General features: G+C 43.1%; 1 protein-coding gene across 1 annotated transcript in view; it reads left to right on the top strand.

The window, feature by feature from the left end:
- Nucleotides 1-5,346: 5,346 nt before the first annotated feature.
- LOC141107850 (uncharacterized) overlaps nt 5,347-25,931 on the top strand; it is a 65,333-nt gene continuing 44,748 nt past the window's right edge. The window contains exon 1 of the mRNA XM_073598875.1: nt 5,347-5,513. Coding sequence (XP_073454976.1) covers nt 5,450-5,513 — 64 coding nt within the window. The 5' untranslated portion in view covers nt 5,347-5,449. The remainder of the gene's footprint in view (nt 5,514-25,931) is intronic.

Here is a 25,931-nt window from a genome sequence, read left to right as displayed (position 1 = left end):
ATCTGAACTTGACTAGAAAAGAAAATAGAAAAAAATACAATAGAATAAAATAGAATAGAATGACTAAATCCATCTTCTGAAATTCAAATTTTGAATAGAATAAATTCGACTAGAATGGAAGAGAAAATAAAAGCATAGAGTAGAAAATAAAGAATAGAATAGAAAATAAAAAAACACAACAGAATAGAATAGAAAGAATATAACCATCTTCCAAAATTAAATTTCGAATTCGAATGCAATTCGAATTGATTTAAATGTTCTGACTTTGGTCGAATTGAGTTCAATTTGACCAAATTTGGAAAATTTTAATCGATTCAAATTCGAATAAAAAAAACAAATTTCAAAAACGAATTACACTAAATTTAACTAAACTAATTTTTGTAACTAACGAATCAAAATAAGACAAATGTTGTTATTCCGCAAATGTCTAGGCCCTACAAACAGGTGCTTAGACCAGGTTGATTTCTAATGGAAGGAGAGTGGGTCACTGTTTTGCAGACAGATTGATAGTGTTTGAATAGGCATAGAGCCTGTACTTCTGGGCAACTGCATAGCTAGTGGTATAATTATTGTTTGTGCCAGTATGGTGCTAACAAAACCCTGCAAGGGTAAGCCTTTTGTGATGCATAATACCTTTTGTTAATGGTTAAAAATACTTAAAACACACTCTGCTGAGTTAACTGAGTCCTTAGAAGGATCAAGTTTACCTTAAAAAAGTATAGAAAAAAAAATTGGAATACCCCCTAGGTGGGAAATTGGTAACAACACTAAAATGTGTATAACATAGGTATTTATTGAAAAGTAAGAGATAAAAAAAAATAAATCAATCACAACATGATGATTGCTAAAACACACAGACAATTGACAAAGAACAAAAACAAAATACATATTGTCTTGCAATAGAACATAGGTACACATGTCTGGTAATTGCTCTCCAATGTCCAAGAAAACTTTTCAGTACCCAATGTCTGGTACCCAACACGTTTCAGGTTCAAAGCCCTTTCATCAGGGGTATTTATATAGGCGAATTTGAATTCGAGATAGGGTGAATGGCACAGCACTCAGGTACACAAATATTCAGGCAAGAATAAAGTTACCACTGTCAGTGGACAGCGTATTAGGAGGTCAGGTTCAGCCTCTGGGTTAGTCTGGCAAAGCCCACTGATGATGCTGTGTCACTTTCCCCCCTAGGCAAGGGGTATGCAGCTAGGAGCAGGAACTTAAAAGCTCATACAGATGTCTCTCAGTAAGGGCAGGGTCAGGCCTTTCCACAGTCCTTCAATGGGGAGGGAAATGGGAGGTATACCAAGTAGTATCTTACGTTCCTTATGCTGTATGTAGAGGTCCGTTGAGTGCGCCGTCCACCCTGGCAGTGTCTGCGGTAAAAAAAAAAAAAAAAATCACAGTACTGTTGTGTACTGCTGCATCATTTCAAGTGGAACTATGAGCAAGATCAAAAATGTCATCTAAATTATGCAAGTAATGTAATCTATCATTGGCATTTTATGTTTCTCTGATTTCTTTGTTTATCACATTTTAAAGTGCTGCGGCATCTACCTACATGTAATTTTAACATTTTACAATAAACTACTAACTACACTATACAAGTATTTTTGGGCTCCTCGCTTGGGCGAGCTCTTTATATGTAGTTTGTGGGTTCCTGGAAGAAGGAGATGATGAGGAGTGCCTACTAAGAAGTATTGATAGGAGCTAGGGTTGCACCGATACTAGTATCGGTACTCATGCAAATGCACTGATACCTGAAACCGATACTTTCAGGCTCTGTTCTTTGAGCTGTCAGTGGATCTCCCCTGTTGACAGCTAAAAGTGTTAAAGAAGTCTGGTAATTGGAGCTGGAAAAAAAAAACGCAGCTGGCAATGTTTATTAACAACATTGCTCAGCCGCTGAAACACTAGTGTATCGGTACGTGTACTCATTGTAAAAAAAAATGGTGTTGGTGCATCCCTAATAGGAGCCATTTTTTAAATTTTATTTCTGGTACAGTAAGTGCTTGGACTTGGGTGGAGACTCATGTGCACTGGATTGTCTCACAACTTCTGGTACATCTTGCTGGATATCACTTACTGCTAGATGGTGAGTGTCTAGTACACCAATAATTTATATACTGGATGAACTTTCTACACATTGTGGACACTCCTTTCACAATTTTATTTAGTTCACTTTAAATTTTTTGGATCTTTCAGCTAATTTTTATTATATTTTATATGTATTCAGGGCATCACAATTTGTTAGGTTCTGCACTTATATTGTTCAGTTGTGTTTCAGTTGTGTTCAGAGACATTAAAAAAAACAAAGTGCCTCTAAAAGCTGTATTTTTTCTGCTTGTGTGCATGAAACATGTATACCGTATCTATCTATCCATCTTGTTTATACTTCAGTTAAATAGTGCATGTATGTATACAGTTTATACAGTGCATACTGTAATGTTTATGGTGGAGAATACTGTAATACTTCAAAAACGGTTAAAAAATATAGTGTAGTGATATATAATAATAGTCATAAATATAGTTTTCCAATTATGTGCATACAATATTATTTTATAATGCACATGTTTGTAGTGGAGCATATTGGAAAGTTTGTAATGGAGTAGCTTACTGTAATGTTTGTAGGGGGAGAAGCATGATTTAATGATTCTGGTAGAGCATACTGTAATGTTTGTAGTGGATCAGCTGTAATGTTAGTGATGGAGCAGTACATTGTAATGTTTGTGGTGGAGCATACTGTAAAGTTTGTGGAAGAGCAGCATAATGTAATACTTGTGGTGGAACAAACTGCCCATTAATAAATAGGGACATGCCAGCCACCATCAATATAAAGTGGTAGGGGCAAAATGCACACCCACTGTGCCACAATCACAATGCATGAGGTTGAAAGGTGGTTGCAGCATGTCTCCCTTCATTTCAATGTGTTGGTTGCTGGGACTCAGAGCTGCCAGAACTACCCTCTTTGGCAGACTGATATGAGAAGAGTGTTGCTGGTGCAAGGGGGAAGTTGTCTGGAAGAGCTTGTGGCATAGGCATGGGGCAGAGTGCCTGACTGCGTGGCTTGTTTTAAGTGTGTGAGTCTTTAGATGGTTAATCTGGCTTCTTTGCAGCCATTGAATTACAATACTTAGCTACCCCACTGACCTGAGGTTATTGCTTGCCCTGACACCTTGCCAGGTGCTATCATTGCTGACCCCAACACTTTCCTGGGGGTCATTGCTGGGGGTCATTGCTGGCCCCAATGTAGCTTATTTTACTTTTACAATCTCTTCAGTGTATGTCCAGGCTGTATTTAGCCTATGCAAGGTGATAAAGATGACATGCTACAAGCTATAGCCGTGGAAGAAATATTTATTTTATTTTTTTTTTTTTTAATATTTTATTTTGGCCATAACCATTTTTACCTCACCAACCTTTTGGCCAGGCCCATAAGTGTAAAGTGGCGCTGCATCAATTCCCTCACTCATACTTCCAGCACCTGCAAAGCACTTACCTGTTTTGCACAGAGCAGCCCTGATCCTCTTCTTGGGTTCCTTGCTGGTGCTCCTGGCTCCTCCTCTTCAGCCATTCAGCCAGTGCCCCCCCCCACCCTGAAGAAAGTCGCTTTCTTTGGGGGCACCCATGCATGCTTATACCCGAGTCGCCCTGTCTGAGTCTATAGACGCAGACAGTGTGGCCTGCCCCCCCCATCACAGAATTTAATTTACAGCAACGGAAGCCAATGGCCCCCGCTACTAGCAATCTGCCCTGTGAGGAAAGAAAGAGAGGAAAGAGCCGATGCTCTCATGCACAGCACTGGATGGAGATTGGGATCAGGTTAATATAAAGGGGGGTGAGGGGGAGATCCTGTAGAACAAAAGTTTTTTTACCATAATGTATAGATTGCAAACAAAAAATGCATAGAATTGAAAAAAACAATTCTTAAGTCTATAGAACCACCTTATTAACCACTACCTCCCACCCATAGTAGATTTACTGCCGACAGGCGGCACTGGCAGGCAGGATCACATACATGTACATCATTCAGCCCGTTCTGTGTTAGGGGTGTGCACTGGACACAGTGGAATGCAGATCTCTGTACCTGCCTGCTTTCTCCATCCAGGGGATCATGTGATCACATAGCACATGATCACATTATAACAATTTCCACAAATCTGTTATAATATGAGATGGTATGCAGATCACTTGTAATCACAGCTGTTATTCATAACAGTTGAAAATATTGCTGTTACAGTGCTCATCATTGTAACAGCAATCAAAGTTGCAGTGTTGCTATAGTGACACTGAACTACTCTGATGAGAGTATGTAAAAAAAAAATATATATATATATATATATATATATATATATATATATATATATATATATATAGTAAGAATTTTTTTTTTAAATGGTAAAAAACAAAAATTAAAAATGTAAGAAAGTTTAAAAAAATTGAATAGAAAATAGTGTTTTTTTTCTTTTTTTTACATACTGTAACCAGTCAGTATCTCTGATCACTGCCATACCAGTCACAGCATGTAAAAAAAATATATATATAAATAGAGCAATACTGAATAGCAAAAAAATGACATGGTCAATCATGAAGTGGGCAAAACCTTCCCAAGGTCAAATGGTTTATGCATACTGGACCGTTTTCTTTCTGCTGGTGTAGCAGCCACATTTGCTAATTTTGCACTAATATGAAATTACCCCCAGCCCCCCCAAGTCCTTTTCTCTCCCTGAATCTTACAGGTTTAGATATGTCCTGTCTGGACCTACATCTACATTTCTTATTCAGGGAATGCTATTCCTATTCTCTGATAAAAATCAAGTGTGTAAAATTATGAAGGCCAACAAAAAACAACTTTCAGGTACATAAAACGTTCTTGATCATCATGTGAACTCATTGGATGTAGATTTTGTTCAACAAAAGGATTGTGGTTTTCTTTGCTTGTTTCACAGATGTAACTGGCAAGATGGTGTCATTGGTCTTATTTACAATGTAAGGACAACCTTCACCTCTAACTACCGGTATATCATTATTCCTAATATACCTTTTATGACAATAATCATGGCTGGCATCTGTCATGTGTCATAACTACCTACATTATCCAATTATTCTACAGTTTGTCCTAGTTAAGGCTTTGAAAAAGGGCTGTTCCCATAAATTCCACCAGGTAAGAGTCACATCTACTGGGCACTCACAAGAGGATAATTTTTATAACTCAAATGATAGAATAATTAGGATATTCAAAGAATGCCAAAAGCCTAAAACCAATTTACTACGTCTCATTTTGAGGATTGTCTAATTTCTATATCTATTTATAAACTGATGCTATATCATAATATATGCATATGAGTTATTCTTTGAAGGATATAAAAGAGGCAGCGTTGATGCTGAAGACAATTTTGGACCTCTGCTCTGTTAGCCCGGGTGACTCCCAGACAATAGCACTAGCATTATGGGATATTCAAAGATGCTGATGATTAAAGGATTTCTATTCTTACTTCTGTTGATCAAGACGGGTAAGTTGGGGATTTGACTTAAGAAAATTAGGTTTCAGAGTTTATTTTATAGAATGAAAATATGATAATTATCGAAGGCTGCATGTTTTGATAAAAGCCGTAATATGTAATAAAACTAGACTATATTCGAGGCAAGTGCTCAACATTTCCGCCAGAAAAATGTATGTAAAACTTTAGTGTACTACAATTTAATATAAGACCACTGTGTAGATTTGAGTGGAACAGTTAGATTTAAATGACATAATATACTTTATATGAATTTAAAAATCAACTAAACTTCATTTTTCAAAAACTTTGAAAGATGTCAATATCAAAGTTTATACTGAAAACTTTTGGGAATTTTATTTTTAAAGACAACTCTAAAAACTTAAGAAATCACGGTCTCTTGTGTAGCTTATTTGTTAATTTGCATAATGACCTTTTGAATATTGAGAATGAGCATTTATTTTAGTCACTAAAGTTACAAAACTGTAGTTATTGAATTATTACATTTAGAATGTTTGCAAATTATTCCTGGGTTATTTCCTTCTAGTATATATTTATTGAGTGATTGATTTTTAAATCGCACGTTTAAAAAGAGAGAACTCATTTGTCCTTGCATAAAGCATGGGTTTGCATTTATTACGTGGAAAGTGTACAAATAGGAAAAATAGGACAGAAAAGGGGCACTTAATAACCTACTGCTTTCCTTGACTAACTTACTAGCCCCAAACCTAGGACCAGGCTTATGAGTGAGAGGGCATTAGTCCTTAGTACATGTTAATTGACTTTGCTGGGAGATGTAGGAAAGAATGTTACAGGGTCCTTTCAATTACAATGCAAGAGGGTCAGCCTTGTCAACTGATGTTGAACGACTTCAGAGCAATGGTCCCCAGAAGGTGAAAAAAGTATTTGAGTAATTAAACCTACTGGAAACCTCTCAAGAATAAAATTTTAGTTTTGATGGACTGACCCATTAGTCCAATAACTATAGGATTTCATGCACAACTGTAAGAATGTGTCTCATGTAAAAACTATGTGCTAAAGATGTTTTGCTTCCTATAACAATCCAGGGGCTCCAACTGTGATTTTTACAGTCCAATTTTGAAGCTTGCAGATTTCACAGTGATCTGCTTGTCCACACATTAGCAGTGGAATCCTCCAGTTCAAGGGAGGATGCTTGTATATATAAGAAGAGAAGGGACAGGATCCCAGTAAAGTGGTGTACACACTATGGGAAATTCTGAAGAAAAATTCTATACGAGGAACGATTGTTCGATTTTTGTATAGTGTGCACACTACTTCCCCCACCCAATTCAGGATTTTCCAAGTGAACATTTCTGAAGGGACAAATTCCAAAATTTTTCTTGTAGTTGAACAGAACTAACAATTTTTGTTTAATGTGTACTGTTTTCTTACGAGAAAATCGGATACGAAAGACATGGTCAGAAACAATAAAAAAAAGCTTTTGTTGTTTGAAAATTTTCATACAGTTCAAACCATTCTTTAGTACCATCCTTGGTTTTGACCGGCTGTGAAACATCGAGGCAAACCAGACAATTTTTTGGCCGATTTTCTTATAGTGTGTACTGGGAGATTTTAATTACCCTGTACACATTTTAAAGACACTTTACATAACAGATAATGTATCAGAAGAACTGAAGTTCTTGTTATAGCTGGAAAAGAAGAAAGCAGGGTAAACAAGGAATTTTGGTGGGAAGAGGAACCTTTGAAAATGAATTCCAGTGAAAATGGTTTCTTTTTTAATACAATGGGGAGAAGTTAGTGGTTTTGTTTCTGTCTGTGACCCTATTGGGGAGAGATTTCACAAATCCAACAATAAAAAAACACTATTTGGTCATTCAAGTATCCAAAATAAACCTGTAAAGGAAATATTAGATTTGGATCCTTGAATGACCACAGACTTTTAGCGCTTTGCAATTGCCATTATAAAGAAGAAGTATATCTATGATCAAAAAGACAAGTATTTTGAAAACTGTTTTAAGAATGCAATAGAATAACTGAGGCGTAAAGAAGAATTAGCAATTGAATTTTGAAGTTACTTTTTTATAAATTACTCTCACCATATTAAAATGTATCGGGTCTGCTCAATGAAGGCATTCCACTAGATTACCATAAACCAGTGAAATTATAATCCAGTGGAATAACTATCATAGTGGTGACAAATGTATTAAAGCTGCATTAAACCCCAAAACAAAAATGTTATATGCATTTTACCAAACTTTAAATGTGGTAGCTACTTTAGTGTCTGGCTACACTCCTTTATTTTCACCTGGTGATCCAGCCAGTAACACCATTTCTGTTTGGTTGGAGGCACAATGGAGACATTTTAGCGACAGCATTGTCTAGTCTGTGGAGAGGGTAGTGTTAAATGCGCTAGCAGATTTAGACAGACTAACAAACAAAATCCAATCTCCAGCTAACACTTGTTAAGCAGTTACAGTAACACCTTTTTTTCCCCCTTTTGAGATCATAAATGAATAAAAGTTTACCATTGTAAGCACCTCTGTCAGTGGTAAATGGTTTATCTCAACTATCTAACTTCCACTTTTTCTGGACAGCTAGTTCTTTTGAAAAATAACAGACTTACTGGCCAGATCACTAGGTGAAAATAAAGGAAAAATGCCTAAAAAAAAGAGATCTAATGCAGCAACCACATCTAATAGGTAAAATGCAGTATAATATATTTTAGTTTTTGGGGGGTTTAATCTCACATTCTAAAATGACATTGTGAACCTCAATTAACTGCAATTATATGTAATTTTCCTAGTAATATAGATATAAATAGAACATAAATTATTTTTTTAGCCCTACATTCATATTTAAAGAATCTTTAGTGATATATGAGTCAGTAGAAGGAACCAGTTGAGATAATAAGTATATCAATTGGATATCTCAGTCTTTTGTGCATTCATGCACTTCAGAAAAAAAAATAACATTCTATAAAATATTTGTTCTGAAGCAGTAAAGAAATCATGTCTCATGCAAACTCTTGCTTCAGTACATTCTAAACACAACTAGCCGTTACAAGGAATACACCAGTGAGCCCACTCCCATTTACAGTTTACTCAGATTTTATCCCAATTAAAACTTTCAGTGCTTCTGAATAAAGTTCTGCTTTAAATCATAAGCTTTTGAGCTGGGTTAAAGATGCAGATAGATGCTGAAGGAGGCATGCGACACAAAAATGGCATTATTAACACAACAGAAACACAATTTTCCAAAAATATATATTTTTTCTGAGTGATCAGTGTCCAAATAATAAGATTGCCATGAGTGCAGATTTAAGCCTACTACACAGGATGAGATTATTGGATGATGTATGCATAAAAAAAAAAAAAAAAAATTTACAAAATAAAAGTTTTTTTTTTTTTTTTTTATTATTTATACAACTAGTGTAAATGCCTAAATTTTAGTTTACATTAATCTTCTGTACAGCAACTCTCCGACTGGAAGACTTGAGGACAATCTGGAGACCTACAGTTACTTTACTCCTTCACACTCCAATTAGAGCAAAGGTCAGGTTATTTGTCTGACTGTATTTTAGAAAAAGCTGTGTGAATCTCAGCAATTTATGGATAGAAATAGAAATCTCTGGTAGGTAAAGCATCTCTAATATATGTTAATCAGTGGAAAACATTGGATTTGAAATAAAAGAGACTGAAAATATGAGTGTTATATAAAGAAAAAGTGATTGAATGTGCTATGCAGGGACGTTGCTAGGTCTACAAAAGATCTGGGGCTAGAGCCCATAGCAACGTAGTAAAGAAAGTCATACGCTTGGGCGGGCATACACATGTATATAATATACGTGAGTATGTATATATCCCCAGAGAGCCCCCCCTTACTCCAGGGTCCCCAGAGAGCCCCCTTACATTAGGATCCCCAGAGAGCCTCCCCCTTGCATCAGGGTTTCCAGAGAGCCTCCCCCTTCTATCAGGGATCCCAGAGAGCTTCCCCCTTGCATCAGGGTTCACAGAGAGCCTCCCCCCTGCATCAGGGTTCCTAGAGAGCCCCCCCCACTTACAGAGCCTCCCCTCCCCTTGGGGACCCCTGCAGAGATTCGGGGCTATAGCCCCAAAAGCTATCCCCTAGCGACACCACTGGTGCTATGCATGTTTTAATATTCTACAACCTAATTGAAAGCATTGTGTATAGAATGCTTTGTAATAACTCATAACCACATTTATTTATTTATTTTTTCAATTTCCCAATTAGCCAAAAAAAAAAAAAATTCACTAAGATCATATAACATACTATGAATACCAACCAACAGAATTCTATGACCAAATTCCATTTCTATTTAAGCATGAATATTAAATGCATGCAACAAGCATGGGAAAACAATGCAACTTAAAGCAAAATAAAAGATAAAAAGACTATAATCTGCATACAGACACTCGAGCAAGGCTTTGCACCTTACCTTCAGGTATATGGAGACATTCTGATTCAGTTTTAGTGTACACTATTATTCCAAAGCGAAGATTTGCTGACATGTCTAATTAAACAAAAACTGACTCATACATTATGAAATGCAGAAAGTAATTTATAGGCTTCTCGTACTGTGCTCAAACTGCAAAAAAAAAAAAAAAATCTCAGAAAAGCTAGATCAGTTTTTTATTTACTGGCAACAATGACTGAACAGTGTGCATAACTCTTACTAAATATCACAGGAAGGATTTTAAAGAGTGAAGGGAAGAGCTGAAAGTATGTTCACACTGTTCATGTTATTAGACATTTTGCAAATTATGGAACATTTAGAGTAATGCAGGCAGAAATTTGCTTGAATAGAGTATGTTAAGGAACATTGTGAAAAAAAAGTCACCCTGCATTTGTGAATGTGCTTCCCTGCAAGGTCCCATTTAAGTCAATGAAACAGGATTTTATTCAAATGTATTCAAGAACATGTAGCAACAAAGGCATGTTACCACAGTGCATGTTGTTGCATGGTATGAAAGAGACATGAAGTGTCCCACAATGACTGGGAAGGATATGCATACACATATACTGTACATCACACACACATGTACCATACTGTTTGGGAGTTCTACCAAACTATTATGCAGTTTCCTACCTATTTCTATTGTGAAGATACTACTCTAGACCTTGCCATCACACTTCAGAAAATGATTGCTAAGTGTGAGGATTTGCAGGCTAAGCATCACTTTGTATGTCAATTTTGGATGGAATCATATATCGTATGTAGTGGATGACTGGCATTCACCCATGCAATTCTAATTAGTTGACACGGGAGGCATATGTGTGGACTGAGTGTGGTAGAGGCACCCCAAACACAGCACACTAAGCAGATTCCTAAATTCTAATAGGATGCAGACCCTCTTTGCCAGATAACTTGCCCATGTTCAGGGTAGGCAGCACAGGTCATTGGTCAGGTCAAAGGCTAATGATTATGTTAGACAATGCATGTTCTTGGCAGGGGTACATGATATGATCGGGTAACCAACACAAATACTTGCCCAGGTCATAAGCTCCCAATCATGGTAAGAAGCACAGGTCCTTGGTCAGGTTACATACTAGTAATCACAGTAAGCAACATGGGTTTTTGGCCATGTTACAAGTAATGGCATGTACACACGATCAGGATTTTTGTCGGAAAAAGATATGATGGCTTTTCCTACGGGATTCCGCTCAAGCTTGCCTTGCATACACACGGTCACACAAAAGTTCGCTGAACTTTCGACTGTCAAGAACGTGGTGACGTACAACACTACGACAAGCCAAGAAAATGAAGTTCAATGCTTCTGAGCATGTGTTGAAATGTTTGCGAGCATGCGTAGGAATTTGCATGTCGGAATTGCTACAGACAATCGCATTTTTGGATAGGAACTTTTTCCGATCGAAAAATTGAGAACATGCTCTCAATCGTTTGCTGGCTGGAATTTGGCCAGCAAAAGTCCGATGGAGCATATACATGGTCGCATTTTCCGACCAAAAGCTCTCATCGGCCTTTTGCTGGCCGAATTTCCGATCGTGTGTATGCAGCATTAGATTCAAAGTTGAGGACACATATCTTTTTGGTCAGGTTTCAGGCCCATGATTTTGGCAGCCAGCACACGTTTTTGGTGAGATCACAGGCTCATGATCAGATTTGGTAGACGGTGTGTTCCTAGCCAGGTTAAAGGATTGTTAAAGGAAGAATAGCTTTTGGTTAGGTCACAGAATCATGATCATGATAGACAGGCTATGCTCTTGACTAGGATACAGGCCTGTAACAGATAGACAGCACATGCTTTGGACCAGGTCATAGGCTCATGATTATATTTGGCAGAACATGTTTTAATTCAATCTTATTTTATTGAGAAAGGAAAAATGTACAGTATACATTTATGTCATACAAAAACACAAAAAATAGAAATAGACATCGTTGCAATACCGGTAACATATCATCTCATGTTTTAAACAATTTGTGAGCTCTTAATGATTTAGTTTGATATTTAAGCCTGCGTAGTTATACCGTCTAAGCTGATTAAAGTGCAGGTGAGCACCACTATCCACTCAACGAGTGGCGTCCACCTATTGCAAACACGCTAGGGCTATTGTTGCTGTGCTAAATGTGTTTTCTCTGATGGGGAAGCTCAATGTGTGTCACATTATTGGTCTGATGAGGGTAGAGAGTATGATTTAGGTGATTGTGTAGCGCTGTAACATATAAGGGGAGAAAGGGAAAAGGAAGAGTAAGAGTAGAGGGGACAAGGGAGTAAGGAATACAGAGATTAAGAGAAAGAGATTCCACTCTGGTCACACAGTTGCATTGGTGGAATCCTCTGTAGCCCATGAAATAAATTCCGCAGAATAGCGGAAGATAGACCACGAGGTCCAGGTCTTGGAAAATTGTTCCTCCTTACCCGTTTCCTGCGACAACATCCGTTCCAGTCTATTAATTTGGTCCACTTCAATTGCCCAATCCCCCAGGGAAGGCATGCTTGTCGACTTCCAATGTCTGGGCAGAACCGTTCTAGCTGCCGCCAGAAAGTGACGCAGAACGTCTTTTTTGACCGATTTAAGCGGGCCAGGGAGCATAGATAGCAAGGCTACCTCAGGAGAGGATGCAACCGAGGTCGCCATGAGTCTGCAGTACAAGTCGAGGATCTTTTGCCAGAACCTCCGCACAGGGGGGCACTCCCACCAAATGTGGAGTAAGGTTCCCTTTGATGACAAACAACGCCAGCAGGTATCTGGGAGCGCCGGGTTTATGCAGCGTAATGTCGAGGGGCATCTATACCAACGGGTCAGTAATTTAAATCCCTTTTCTTGCGATTTGGAGGCTAAGGATATTTTATGAGTCAGAATGAAGCACTTTTGCCAATCTACAGGTGAGATGGGGTGACCCAAATCTTCCCTCCAGGCCTGTGTGTATGGGGGGAGGTCAGGATTATAGACCATATGTATGAGAGAGTATAGTTGAGAGACCACATGCGTAGGAGGGTCAATCTGGAGCAGCATGTTCTCCAAGTCTGTTGTGTCAGTAAGTACATCAGGTAATGATGGGAAGGTTCGAATAAAAGATAGCACCTGTTGCCTCTGCAGCCAGTGCGTGGAAGTATGGGAAGGTGGGCCGGAGGGAACGTCTTGAATCAGAGAAGAATCTGAACGCAGGACTTGGGCAAGTCGTCTGTGGTCCTTCTTGCACCAAGGGCCAAAGCTCTCTACTTGTAGGGCCGGTGGAAAAGCCGGAGTTCCAAACAGTGGAGTCATGGGTCCTTTCAGAGGAGATAGGGTCTTGGAGGAATTCATTCGGGTCCAAATTTGTATAGTTTGTCGGGTGAGGTCACTCAGGGGTAATCCCCCTTTAAGGAATTCAGTAGGCGTCCACGGTAGTGCGCGGAGATCTATTGAATTGAGATGGCTCTCTATTTGTACCCATAGTTTGGTGGAGGAATGATGGAACCAGTTAACTATACGTGTTAGTACTGCTGCTCTATAGTATATAGAGGCATCTGGAGCTCCAGCTCCACCACGGATCTTGGGAAGCGACAGCGTCTCATAGCGTATCCGAGGACGAGCCCCCCCCCAGATAAAGGAGGAGAACAGTTGGCGGAGTTTCTTAAAGAACCAGGAGGGTATTGAAATAGGAATTGTCTGGAACAAATAAAGAAACCGAGGGAGGACGTCCATTTTTAGAGTATTCACTCTCCCTAACCACGATAGGCGTTTTTTCATGTAGTTTGATAGATCAGTCTTGGTTCTAAGCAGAAGGAGAGCATGGTTCAGAGAGAACAATTGGGACCTTTCTGTGGGTATTTGGATTCCGAGGTAACGGATGGAAGTGGAGCCTGTTTTAAAGGGAAACTTAGTGGATACTTGGCGGAGGGCCTCCTGGGATAAAAAAATGTTCAGGATTTCTGACTTAGTATGATTCACTTTGAAATTGCTCAGCTTCCCAAACCTCATGAATTCCTGCATAATATGTGTTAAAGATATATGGGGTTGGGTTACAAACATTAGTAGGTCATCCGCAAAGAGAGCCAGTTTGGAATGAATAGGGCCTATCGATACACCCGAGATGTTAGGGTTATTGCGCAAGGCAATTGCCAGGTGTTCCATGACAAGGACATAGAGAAGGGGAGATAAAGGACAGCCTTGTCGTGTCCCGTTATGGATGGAAAATGAAGGTGATAATGAGCTGTTCACCCGTATTCTAGCAGAAGGAGAGGAGTAAAGGGACATAATTCAGGATAGCATTTTGGGGCCCAGACCTATCTGTTTCAAAGACATCTGGAGGAATTGCCAGTCAACACAGTCAAATGCCTTTTCCGCACCGACCGTCAAAAGACATAGAGGGACATCATGGGTGAGTGCATAGTCGGTAAGAAGCAGAGTTTTCAGGGTGTTATCCCTTGCCTCGCGACCCCTTACAAAACCCACCTGGTCCAGGTGTATGAGGCGGGGGAGAAGCGGATTCAATCTAGTGGCTAAAATTTTTGCATATATTTTCAAGTCCACTCCAATTAACGATATGGGCCTATAATTAGCGCACGAAGTAGGGTCCTTATCTGGTTTTGGGATAATGGTAATGTGGGCTTCAAGTGTTTGTGGAGGGAACGCCAAGCCTTCCGATATGGAATTGAATACCCTAGTCAAGAAGGGGGTCAATAGGGGAGCAAATGTCTTGTAAAATTTAGGGGTGAAGCCGTCGGGCCTGGGGCTTTTACCGGACGGGGTGGCCGCTATCGCCCCCAAGACCTCATCCGCTGTAATTACCTGTTCTAGTTCTTCTACAGTATCGCCGTCCAGTGTAGGGAGCTCTGTCTCCTCAATATAAGACTGTCTATCGGTGTCAGGTGTAAGGGTGGGGCTAGAAGAGACGCCGGGCGAAAGATTGTATAGTGTTTGGTAGAAATCTCGGAATGTTTGTGATATCTTGGAGGGCTCACTGAGCATTTCTCCAGAGGGGGCCCGAATCTGGGGTATAAATGTGGAAGACGTGTTTGGGTGAAGGGTGCGAGCTAACGGTCTACCGCATTTGTCTTGGAATCGGTACTGATGTAATGCAAGTCTGTCCGCATAGGTACGAGCCAAAGCCTCATATAAGTCCTTGAGTTGGGATCGAGCCGTTGAGACCTCTGTAAGAGTCCCCACCGTTGGAGCTCGTTTATGTTGGGTCTCAAGGTCTCGAAGCTTTTGCATTGCGGAGGTTATTGCAGCTGAGCGAACCTTTTTCAAGCGGGTCCCCATCTGAATAAAGATTCCTCGCAGGACAGCTTTAAGTGCCTCCCATTGTATGGGTAGCGAGGTAGTGTCCGATGCATGATCTATTAAAAAATTAGAAATGGTTTCTGAGACCTTTTGGGAACAGTCAGAGTTTGTGAGAATGGAATCATTCAGCCTCCACGTCCACTCCCTCACCGGCGTGGAGGGAATCATTAGTGTCAGATATATAGGCGAGTGGTCAGACCAGACCACTGAGTCTATCTCGCATTCAGGTGACCAATCCAAACAGCTGTGGTCAAGAAGAAAATAGTCTATACGACTATAAGAGTGATGGACCTGTGTGAAGTGGGTATAGTTGCAATTTTTGGGGAACAAGACCCGCCAAATGTCAATTAGACGTAAATCGTATATAGCCCGTTTAAATGCCCTTAATTTAGTAAAGGAGATGGATGAGCGAGAGGTTGATGAGTCTAAGAGTGGATCCAGGGGGGCGTTAAAATCCCCGCCTATGATTATTTTACCCTCTGCAAATTCTGACAAGATCCTCATGTACCGCAGAGCAGACGATATTTGATTAGTATTTGGTAGGTAGAGGTTGGCAATAGTGAATTTCGTGCCCCATAAGGAGAATTTTACGAACACATACCTTCCCTGGGGGTCCGAGACCTGGTCTATCAGGTCAATCGGAAGCGTTTTGTGGAATGCAACAGAAACGCCTTTGGTTTTCTGAGACGGGTTTGTACTGTGAAACCATCTGTTAAAGTACCTGTTGGAGCAGGAAGGGGTGGAGTTTGTGTGGAAATGAGTTTCCTGTAACAGTAACACATTGACCTGTTGTTTATGCATTTGGTAGAGGATTTGCCCTCTCTTAGATGCTATATTGAGGCCATTTACATTGTAGGAGCAAAATTTCAGGTGAGGATGAGATAGCACCGTGTGGGCCATAGTGGAATGAGAAAAAGAGAGTCAGCCTAGAGACAACAGAGGGAGGAAGAGGGATGGGGGGGGGGGGGATTATAAGGTGGCAAAAATATACCAGGACACAACTAGGTAGGGGGGACACCTAAATAAGGAGCCTAACAAATCTATTGGGGTCCACGAAAACGGGACACCACGTGAAAAATCACGTACAAAGGCACTATCCGTGCCTGACCTATTGAGGGTGGGAGGTCGAAGTGGAGAGTCTGAGCCGTGAGCCCAGTAGCATGACAGGCATATGTAGCTTATTTGAGGCACATCAGTGTAACAAAACATTTAAACAGCAGAACACACATCAGATCGTCTGTGAAGGAGGGTGGGGGTCCGCGTGGGCAAATGACTTCGTACAAGCCCACCCTCCCTCCCTCACAGAGGAGACATCAATCTGTAAAATAACATCATGGGAAGGGGGAAGTAAACATTTTCAACATATGCTATCCATAGACCCCAACAGGGGCCCCGGAAACAAATCTGTGTAATAATACTGAAGTCAGTAACAGTGTGTAGTAACATTTTAAGGTGAGACTAAGCGGTGTATGAGAAACCGTATATGGAGAGCTAGAGGTGTCCATGTGGACAATGGCAAGAGACCGTGGACCCATCCAGTCCATCTATCGGCCCCTCTACCTGTATCCAGGTGGAACATCTCCACTAAATACCTAAATATAAGGCCAGTGTGGTAAAATATGTTAGAAGCTCAATAATAGCATAACCAAATCAAACATCAGAAATTTGCAGTCCTTTAGCCTCTCCCGAACCCCAGCTAGGTATAATACACTAGCGAAGGGCAGGGAGAAGGCCTGTCAATGTATTGCTCCCTCTATCCTGAGACATTGGGGTACGGAGCAGGTCATCTTGTCTCCTATCGTAACATATCTTGCTGAAATCAGGTGGAACAAAGGAAAAAAAACCCAAAAATTCTGTAAAGGGGTAGTGGGGATTCCAAACCTCATCCTGATCATGAGACAAGAGATCAAGAGATGAGCAGCGCACTGAGAGGGTGCTAGTCATGTGGGGAACGCTGAAATGGCTTCATGTAACGTCTTAGAGGTACCTTAAGCTTCTGGGGAGGTAGGCCGACGTATTCTGGGGCCTGTAGAATGTGATCTGGACCTCGGTTGCCTGCGTCGTTGTGGGAGAGGGTCCCGTATTTGCACCCTAATGCGGTCATCCGGCGGGTCCAGCCAATTCGGTACCTCAATTGGGTCTTGTTCCAGAAAGCTGAAAAAGGCTGGGAGTTGATCCGGGTCAGATAGGGTAAATTTATGCTCAGCTCTGGTCACCTTGATACTGAAGGGGTGTCCCCACGTATAAGTTGCTCCGGCTTGACGTATCAGATCTAGTAGTGGGCGGACCATTCGGCGCATGTGGAGAGTGTTGCGAGAGAGGTCTGGGTATAAGTGGATAGCAGAACCATCAAAGTCCACGGGACCCAAACGCCATGCCTTGCGCATAAGTTCTTCTTTAAGGGTGTAATAATGAACCCTGCAGAGGACATCGCGTGGGCGGTCACTTTGTTCTCTCCTTGGCCCCCCCACTCTGTGCACCCGGTCTAGTTCAATGGGTGATGAAACCTCTCTGCTCAGGACTATGTTGAGGATGGCGATGACGGAAGGTTTTAAGTCTGTACCCGCTGTGGCCTCCGGTATGCCCTGTAACCATATATTATTCCTGCGGCTCCTATTTTCTCCATCTTCTATGCGCAGTTGATGTTGTCGTATACGGTGCAAGTGCTCCCTGGAGGCATGCTCAAGGGACGTGATGCGGGCTGCATGATCAGATTGAATGTCAGTTAGGGCAGACACTGCGGTCTTATTAGTCGAGACCTGCTGTTGGAGGGCCTGGAGGTCTTTGTGGAGTGAGGTCTCCATTTTGATCGCCCAGGACTCAAACTCCGCTCTGAAGGCCGCCAGAAGGGTCGAGGCCTCGGATCTATTCGATCCTCCTGAAGCTTGAGGGGCCACATCTCTAGGACCCATGTCCGAAAGAGGGGCAGCAGGGGTCTCAGACCTGGACGCCACATCTGATAGGTCCGAGTGCAGGACGGGAGGGTCATCCGAGTCCTCGCTGCTGTCTGTCGCCGGCTGAGTGGGAGGGGGAGGCTTGCCCTTCCCCGGGTTTCGAGCGGACGCCATCTTGTCCTTGGGAGTGCGGGAATCAGATTGAGATGTGCGGAGCAGGTATCGTTGGATTGTGCCCTGTTGCAGGTCCGTGGACTCAGTAGATCGAGCACTGTGTGTGGACATGCTTTTCAAAGATGTGCGACGACTGGAGAATAGCCTGTCAGCTACGGGCAGTTGCGGAGCTCAGCAGCTCATTGCTTAGCCATATATGGTCTGTTCTGCTTCTCTGCAAAGTTGTATGGATGGGGACCACTGGTGGGCGCCGACCCCGCTGGGCTTCTCTTGTGGCTGTGCAGGGAGCGATCCAGGCTCAGAGAGGTAAGAATACCAGGAGCGTATGTAGATACCGCAGCTTGGGTGGAGCAAGATGACCGCCACTCGTGTTCAGGGCCGTGGTGACAGTTCGTGTACTTATGGGGGTAGATGCTTGCTACTGTCCCCGTCTAGGGCCACAGTCTGTCAGCTCAGGGTGCCCCCAGGGGGTGGGTGAGGCTAAGATTAGGCCCAGAGGAGACAGGGGTTGCCGGGGTGTAGCAAGATGGCCGCCACATTCAGTCTCTGGAGCTAGGGCAGTACTGTGAGTACATGCTGGGGTGAATGGTCACTAAATATCCCCATCGGGGTCTCAATTGGCCAGGCCAAGTTATTCCTGGGGGTGGCGGGGGTTCACATTGGGCCCAAGAGAGATGGATAGGCCGCCGGGTGTAGCAAAATGGCCGCCGTCACTTACCAGGTCCCTCTGGCAGGTCTCCTAGAGCGGTACGGAGGGGATCACAGGCCCCCAGTAGCAGGCTGAATGTCCCCAATGAATGTGCAGGAGGCAGGGCATGCGTAGCGGCCGGAGACAGGGCCGGCACGGCCTCTGGGTGAAGCAAGATGGCCGCCGTTCCCCGTGAGTAGGCCGGAGACGCGGCCTTTCCTAGTAGTCGGCCCGGAGCTCCGCGATCGCTGCGGATGCCGCGATCCCGGTCCCAAAAAGCTCCCTCCTTGTCTGTGTGCCTGTCTGAGGCTCAAGCAGGGTCAGCGCTGGTCCGTGGGTGAGTATATCTCCAGGTGTGTTCTTTGCCTGGAGGAGCTCACCCCAGGCACGTCTGTTCAGCTCTCCGTTCGGCCACGCCCCGCAGAACATGTTTTTAGCCAGGATACAGGCTTATGATGAGGGCAGGCTACACAGAATCTTGGCCAACCCACAGGCTTGGGAGCAGGGTAGGTGGCACTTGTTTTTGAACTGGTCACAAATCAGAGTAGTGAATGTGTAATTAGATCACAAGCCACGTTACAGCATCACAAGACAGGAGCCCATGTCAATTAAAGCAGCACAGTGTCACCATTTAGGTATTGGGAAAAGATGAACAACAAGTAAGCAGCAAAAGATTAAAACAAACAAGTGACGGGGCCAATTGCCACCTTTACTAAAATAAGTGGTTTGTATGGTTCAGGAACTGTAATGTGTTACATGCTGCTAATAAAGACCTTGGGCAGTGCAAAACAGCCTAAAGCGTAACTAAAAAGCTAAAACCTTTTTTTTTTTTTCATTTTGGATAAAAGCAGAAAAGGTAGGGTTATAACCCCTGTTAACCCCTGTCATTTTTGAGGGAATCCCAGGGTGTCACCAGGGTCACAGAACTAGTGTCGTCATTGGAAGATTTCCCCCTCTATTGATTTTTTTTTAATGTCAACCCAAAAATTGTGATTCTGTTTTACTTTCACTTTCGATAATAATTGTAAACAGAAGATATAAACGAGGGTGAATATCCTTGATAAAGGTCCAGAACCGGTGCAAGAAGCTTTGTCTTTGGTGAAAGTGTATTTTGCCCCCTTCCCCTGGTTTATTCAGCAGCTCTCTCCCACCACCACACACCATCCTCCCGCCACACCCACCATTGTGACAGGAGGGAATTTTTTCAAAAGGATAATTTTTAAAAAATAAACATTTCCATTACATGCTTTTGTGCACACAAAAAGGATATAATTTTTTCTGTCTGAGTCCCCCTTACATCACAGTGCTGAGCATTTCCCTATAGGTCAGGGTTCCCAGAGTCCCTCCTAACATAAGAGTCCCCAGTGTTCCCCCCCTTACATAAGGGTTCCCCTTTACATCAGAGTCCACAGAGATCTCCCTTAAATCAAATTTTCCCCAGCATTCCCTCCTTATATCAGAGCCTCTATTGTTTGCCCTTACACCAGAGTCCATAGATTTCCTTATACATCAGAGTTCACATAATTCCTCTATTCATTAGCGCCCCCCCTTAATCAGGTTTCACATAGCCTCCTTTACATTAGAGTTACATCAGAGTCTGCAGAGTTCCCCTTTACACTGTAAGGGGGAACTCTGCAGACTCTAATGTAAGGGGAAACTCTGGGGAGTTCTGGGAACCCTGATTTAAGGGGGAATGCTGGGAATGATGTGGACTCTGGTGTAAAAGAGAACTCTGTAAGGGGGTCTTTGATCACCATAGCTCCCCTTTGCATCATATTTCCCAGAGTCCCCCTGGGAACTCAGAGTCTGCAGAGATCCCCTTACATCAAGATTCCCAGAATTCTCCCTTGCACTGCCATTCTACAGTCACCCACAGTGTAGAGCACTACATGTCACAGCATAGCGGGCTGTTATTCCTCACTGAGGCAGCCCACTATGCTGGGACTTGTAATGTCCTTTTTAGTGGACTGAGATATGACAGCCCACAATGCAGAGGCTTGTAGTGCCGTCTGTAAGGCATTGAGATATGGCAGCTCACTATGCTGGAACTTGTAGTGCCCTCTGTGGGGGACTGAGGATTACTCAGTCCCCCACAGTCTAGGGCACTACAAGTCTCAGCATAGCTGGCTGCCACATCTCAGTCCCCTACAGAGGGCACTACAAGTCCCAGCATGGTGGGCTGCCATTCATCAGTCATGGCACTCCAAATCTGCACTCCTCCTCCTGGCGCCCTCAGGTGGCTGCTTACGCTGCCTATGGCTCATGCTGGCTCTGCACATAACGCCAACCTGATCACACCCCCAGACCCTTCCATTCTGATCATACTCCGCATCCTGATCACCTCCTAAATACCCCCCTCCTCCATCACACACACACACACCTTGGATTTAACAATACCCCCCATATCTGTCCAGTCCTGCAGCTCCTTTAGATGGGATCAGTATCGGGCATCCAGGGCAAGGATGATTTGCTGTGTCCCAGCAGTCAGGAGAAGATCTCCACCAGGATCTCAGGTGGCGGCAGCTGCAGCAAAGAGGAGCGGTGAGCCTCCTCCACCCCTCATATCCGGGCACACACTGCCATCTCTGAGCTTGCCTGACAGCAGGACCCCCTCCCTGCATACACCTGGGATCTGCCTACTGCTCCATCTTACTCGACATCCTTTGATTCGTTCTGACAGTGAGGTAAGCTCACCACCTCGCTGAGCCTTACTGCGCTCTCCTGTTCTTGCAGCAGCTTAAATAGCAGGCAAACTAAAACTTCCACGCTGCACCCTCTCTCCTACTGGGAGCAGTGTGTAAACAAAACTGTCACTAAAAAGGACATTACAAGTTCCAGCATAGTGGGCTGCCTCAGTGAGGAATAAACAAAACTGGAGGAGAGATGTGGGGTCTTATAGACCCCATATATCTCCATAAAAAGGACCTGTCACACACCATTCCTATTACAAGGGATGTTCATATTCCTTGTATTAGAAATAAAAGTGATCAAAACATTTTCTAAAGAGAAAGTCTATAAATAAGAAAATTTAAGTAAAATAAACAATAATAAAAAAAATAATAATTTTAAAGCGCACACGTAAGTCCCACCCACATGTGTAAACACTGTTCAAACTAGCACTAGACCTCCTCTGTAACTGTAAACTGGTAACCTGTAAAAAAATTTAAAGCGTCGCCTTTGGAGATTTTTAAGTATCAAAGTTTGGCGCCATTCCACGAGTGTGCGCAATTTTAAAGCGTGACATGTTGGGTGTATTTTTACTCGGTGTAACATCATCTTTCACATTATCTAAAAAAATTGGGCTAACTTTACTGATTTGTTATTTTTTAATTCATGAAACTGTTCCCCCCCCCCAAAAAAATGCGTTTGAAAAATTGTTGCGGAAATACCGTGCAACATAAACAGTTGCAACATCATTTTATTCCCTAGGGTGTCTGCTAAAAAAACATATATAATGTTTGGGGGTTCTGAGTGATTTTCTAGCCAAAAAATGATGATTTTTACATGTAGGAGAGGAGTGCCAAAATAGGTCCGGTGTGGAAGTGGTTAATAACACAAAAAGTGTGTGTGTAAGGAATTAGTCCATCTGTGAATCATCTGCTAGGTCAAATGACAGTGTCCGTCCAAAACAATACATAAGTGAAGATTCAGTGTTAACATTCAAAAATGGTTCACCATTGTGCTGCAAAATAAATAAATAGATAACAGCTTATCAGATCCAAAGATCCTAAAAGTGTGTGTGTGTCCACCAGGGTAATTTAGCTAGTCGTGATCAATCACTGAGATTTACATTGACTCAAGTCCCAGTGAGTGATAAGGATGAGCTCCGGTGTGTTCGCACAGCCCACATGCAGAGCCCGCCAGGAAGTCGGCACTGTACTGCGCTAATCACAGGCAGTGAGAAATTTCCCGATCCCTGCAGCCGCACATCCGGACAATGTCACTGCCTGTGATTAGCGCAGCGCAGTGCCGACATCCTGGCGGGCTCTGCACGTGGGGTGTGTGAACACGCCGGAGCTCAGCCTTAGCGAGTGATCTTCAACAGCTGATTTCCCTTCGTGGATCTGGTAAGCTGCCATCTATTTATTTATTTCTCACCACTATGGTGAAACGTTTTTAGATATGTTTACAGTGAATCTTCTCATATGTATTGTTTTGGACGGACATTGTCATTTGATCTAGCAGATGATTCACAGATGGACAAATTAATTTCCCACACACGTTTTTTTATTAAGGTTGTTTTTAATATAACCACATTTTGAACCCACCAATTAGAGGTTCTTTGCACCAGAATTTTTTCATTTATTTCAGGACTTATGTTTTTTCAGACTTTGTTTCACTGGTTTGTTTAAATTTTTTGTAATTTTGTATTAACTGTTTATATACACATGATACTTTCATGTAAGCTTATGAGCTTATGCACTTATTTTTGACAGCGCACTTTACATTTATTACCATATTTATTGCATCCCACCTATCCAGGGATTTTTCATTGCAGCAGTCTCTTACTATATTGGCCAAGCGCACCCTTTTTTGATTATGTAAATGTAGCACCCTCTACCAATAGGTAGGTGCTAGTAATAGGATTTTTACTAGGAGACTGTCAGCACAGGCAAATTTAACCAGGCCTATGCTGCAAGCTAGGCCTGACTGTTTTAAACTGGGGTTAGGAGTGGTCAGAGTAGCAGTGGGTGTGGCCATCTGTGCTCTAGTTCTGAGGTGCCTCCCCTGCTTCCAGGGAGAATATTCTGGAAGAGGGGCAGGACCTGGAACTGGAGTGGCAGGCAGCTCATGTGGGAGCCCTGACCAATCCCCAACTGGGATTGGGTGGGCCTCCTATATAAGCTGAGGTAACATGCCACTGGGGGGAGTTGTCGGCTGAGTGAAGTGGAGGATGGAATACTGCGCCGATCACAGGAGAAGGCCCAGGGAGAGCTGTGAAGGAACTTTGCCATTACACAGTCATTGGCAATGTCTTTATAGCTCATTGATAAAGAACTCCTGGAGCAGAGGGGCAGGTGAAGCTGTCGGAACGTATGGTCGGGTCAAGTTCTCCATCAAGGACTCAGGGCAGAGAAAGGTCCGTGAGTGTACCACAGTGGAGGGCTGGATGTGCCAGGAAGTCTGTGAGGGAACTTTGCTTTTACATGGTCATCAGCAAAGTCTTCATCATTACACGGTCAATGATGGGGAGTCCTGGATCAGAGGAGAGACTGTGGGCATATGTGTCAAATTGATGTGGCCTGAGGGCATAGGATTTGCAAGCTGGGCTGGCTGGCTGGCTGGGAACAGTAGTCCATTATCCAACATGTGCTTTTAACCACTTACCGACCAGCTCATGTACATATACGTCGGCAGTTCCCCTCCTTCTCCCCCTCCTCCCTCCCCCCCTCTCCCTCCTTTATCACAGCGCAACTACCACCCCCTTATCTATACTATTGAAGATGGATATCTCGGTAACGGCAGCAGATGCTGCCACAACCAAGGTATCCATCTTTAGAGCCGGCAGTTCTGTTCACGATAATGGTGGTCTCTGCAGTGGATTCGCCGCGGGATCACCGTGATCTCCCATGCCCTCCACCGCTTACCGGAGCTGTCAGCATCGGCGGAGGTGATCGGGACCTGTCTGTGTCTGTGCATGGAGACGAGTGAGGGGAAGTTGGCCCCCACCTGTATCCATACTATAGCAGGGCGGAAGCGACGTCAAAACATCATACGTCTTAAAGGCACATTTTTCTGTTGTCATTTTTTCAAATGACATTTTTTTTTTTTTAATTGCATTTAAGTCCAAATATGAGATCTGAGGTCTTTTTGACCCCCAGATCTCATATTTAAGAGAACCTGTCATGCTTTTTTTATATTACAAGGGATGTTTACCCGGCATCTGCGTGGACAGCTGCGCTGGCTCCAGTGGCTCAATCTGGGGCGGCGGCCAGCCTGTGCTCGCCAGTGGGGCAAAAAGGCGGGGTCCTGGTGTTGTCGTCTCCTCTGTCAGGGGCTGGGCAACAAGTAGTGGCTACGGCTTTCGAGGAGGCTCTGTGGCAGACCTCGGTCAAGACGGCTGAAGAGAGTATGAAGTCGACAGGGGACACGGAGGGTGTGCGTTTGGCGGATGCGGCAAAATGTGAAGTCTACGTGTGCATCGAGGGACTGCTGGAGGTGCGAGAAAGGATTTGGAAGGGTGACTATGTGGAGATATTCTCCCTTTTGCCCTTGGAAAAGTTTAACCTGGATTAGGTTAAACCGGACGAGAGTAAGAAGGAAGAAGAGGAGAAGCGGCGTTATCGGCTTATTCCTAGGACGTTTGGTAATTGGCTCCAAGCGTTCAATATACTTGCTAGTGTGATTGGCGAAAAATCTCCCGAGCAGTGCTCAGCGCTTTTTTGCTATGCGGACGCAATTGGTGAGGCACAGGGGGTGTATGGGGGTGTGTCCTGGTTGCATTACGATGAACAATTCAGGCCACGGAAGGCGCTCAGGCCATCGATTAGGTGGGACCACAAGGATATCAGTTTGTGGAAGAAGATGATGACCCAGGCGCGGGCCGCTAACACCCACTTTCAAGGGGGGGCTGGTGGTGGTGGAGGAACCTCGTCACCATCGGCCAGGAAGCGTAAGGGTTTCTGTTGGCAGTTCAATGAGGGGAACTGCAGATTCAGGGGACCCTGTCGTTTCCAATGCTCCGGCTGCGGGGGTTCTCATCCACTCACGAAATGCTTCAAGCAAAACAAAGGTAAGTCCGGTGAGGCTGGCAAGAGGGAGGACTCCGATGAAGGTGGAAAGGTTGTCTCCCTTCCTAAGCGGGCAGCGGCACGTCTTATTCTACAGGGTTTTTCTGCGGGTTTCATGATCCCTTGCACCTTAGTCAGTGTTCCTCCTGTCCCCAATAATTTAATGTCTGCAAGGCACCACCACTCGGTGGTGTCAGCAAAACTGGCTAAGGAA

Source organism: Aquarana catesbeiana, linkage group LG09 (genome assembly GCF_042186555.1).
Source record: "Aquarana catesbeiana isolate 2022-GZ linkage group LG09, ASM4218655v1, whole genome shotgun sequence".
Lineage (NCBI taxonomy): Eukaryota > Metazoa > Chordata > Amphibia > Anura > Ranidae > Aquarana > Aquarana catesbeiana.
The sequence above is the reverse complement of the archived record's forward strand: the minus strand, read 5'-3'. Positions and strand labels throughout refer to the sequence as shown.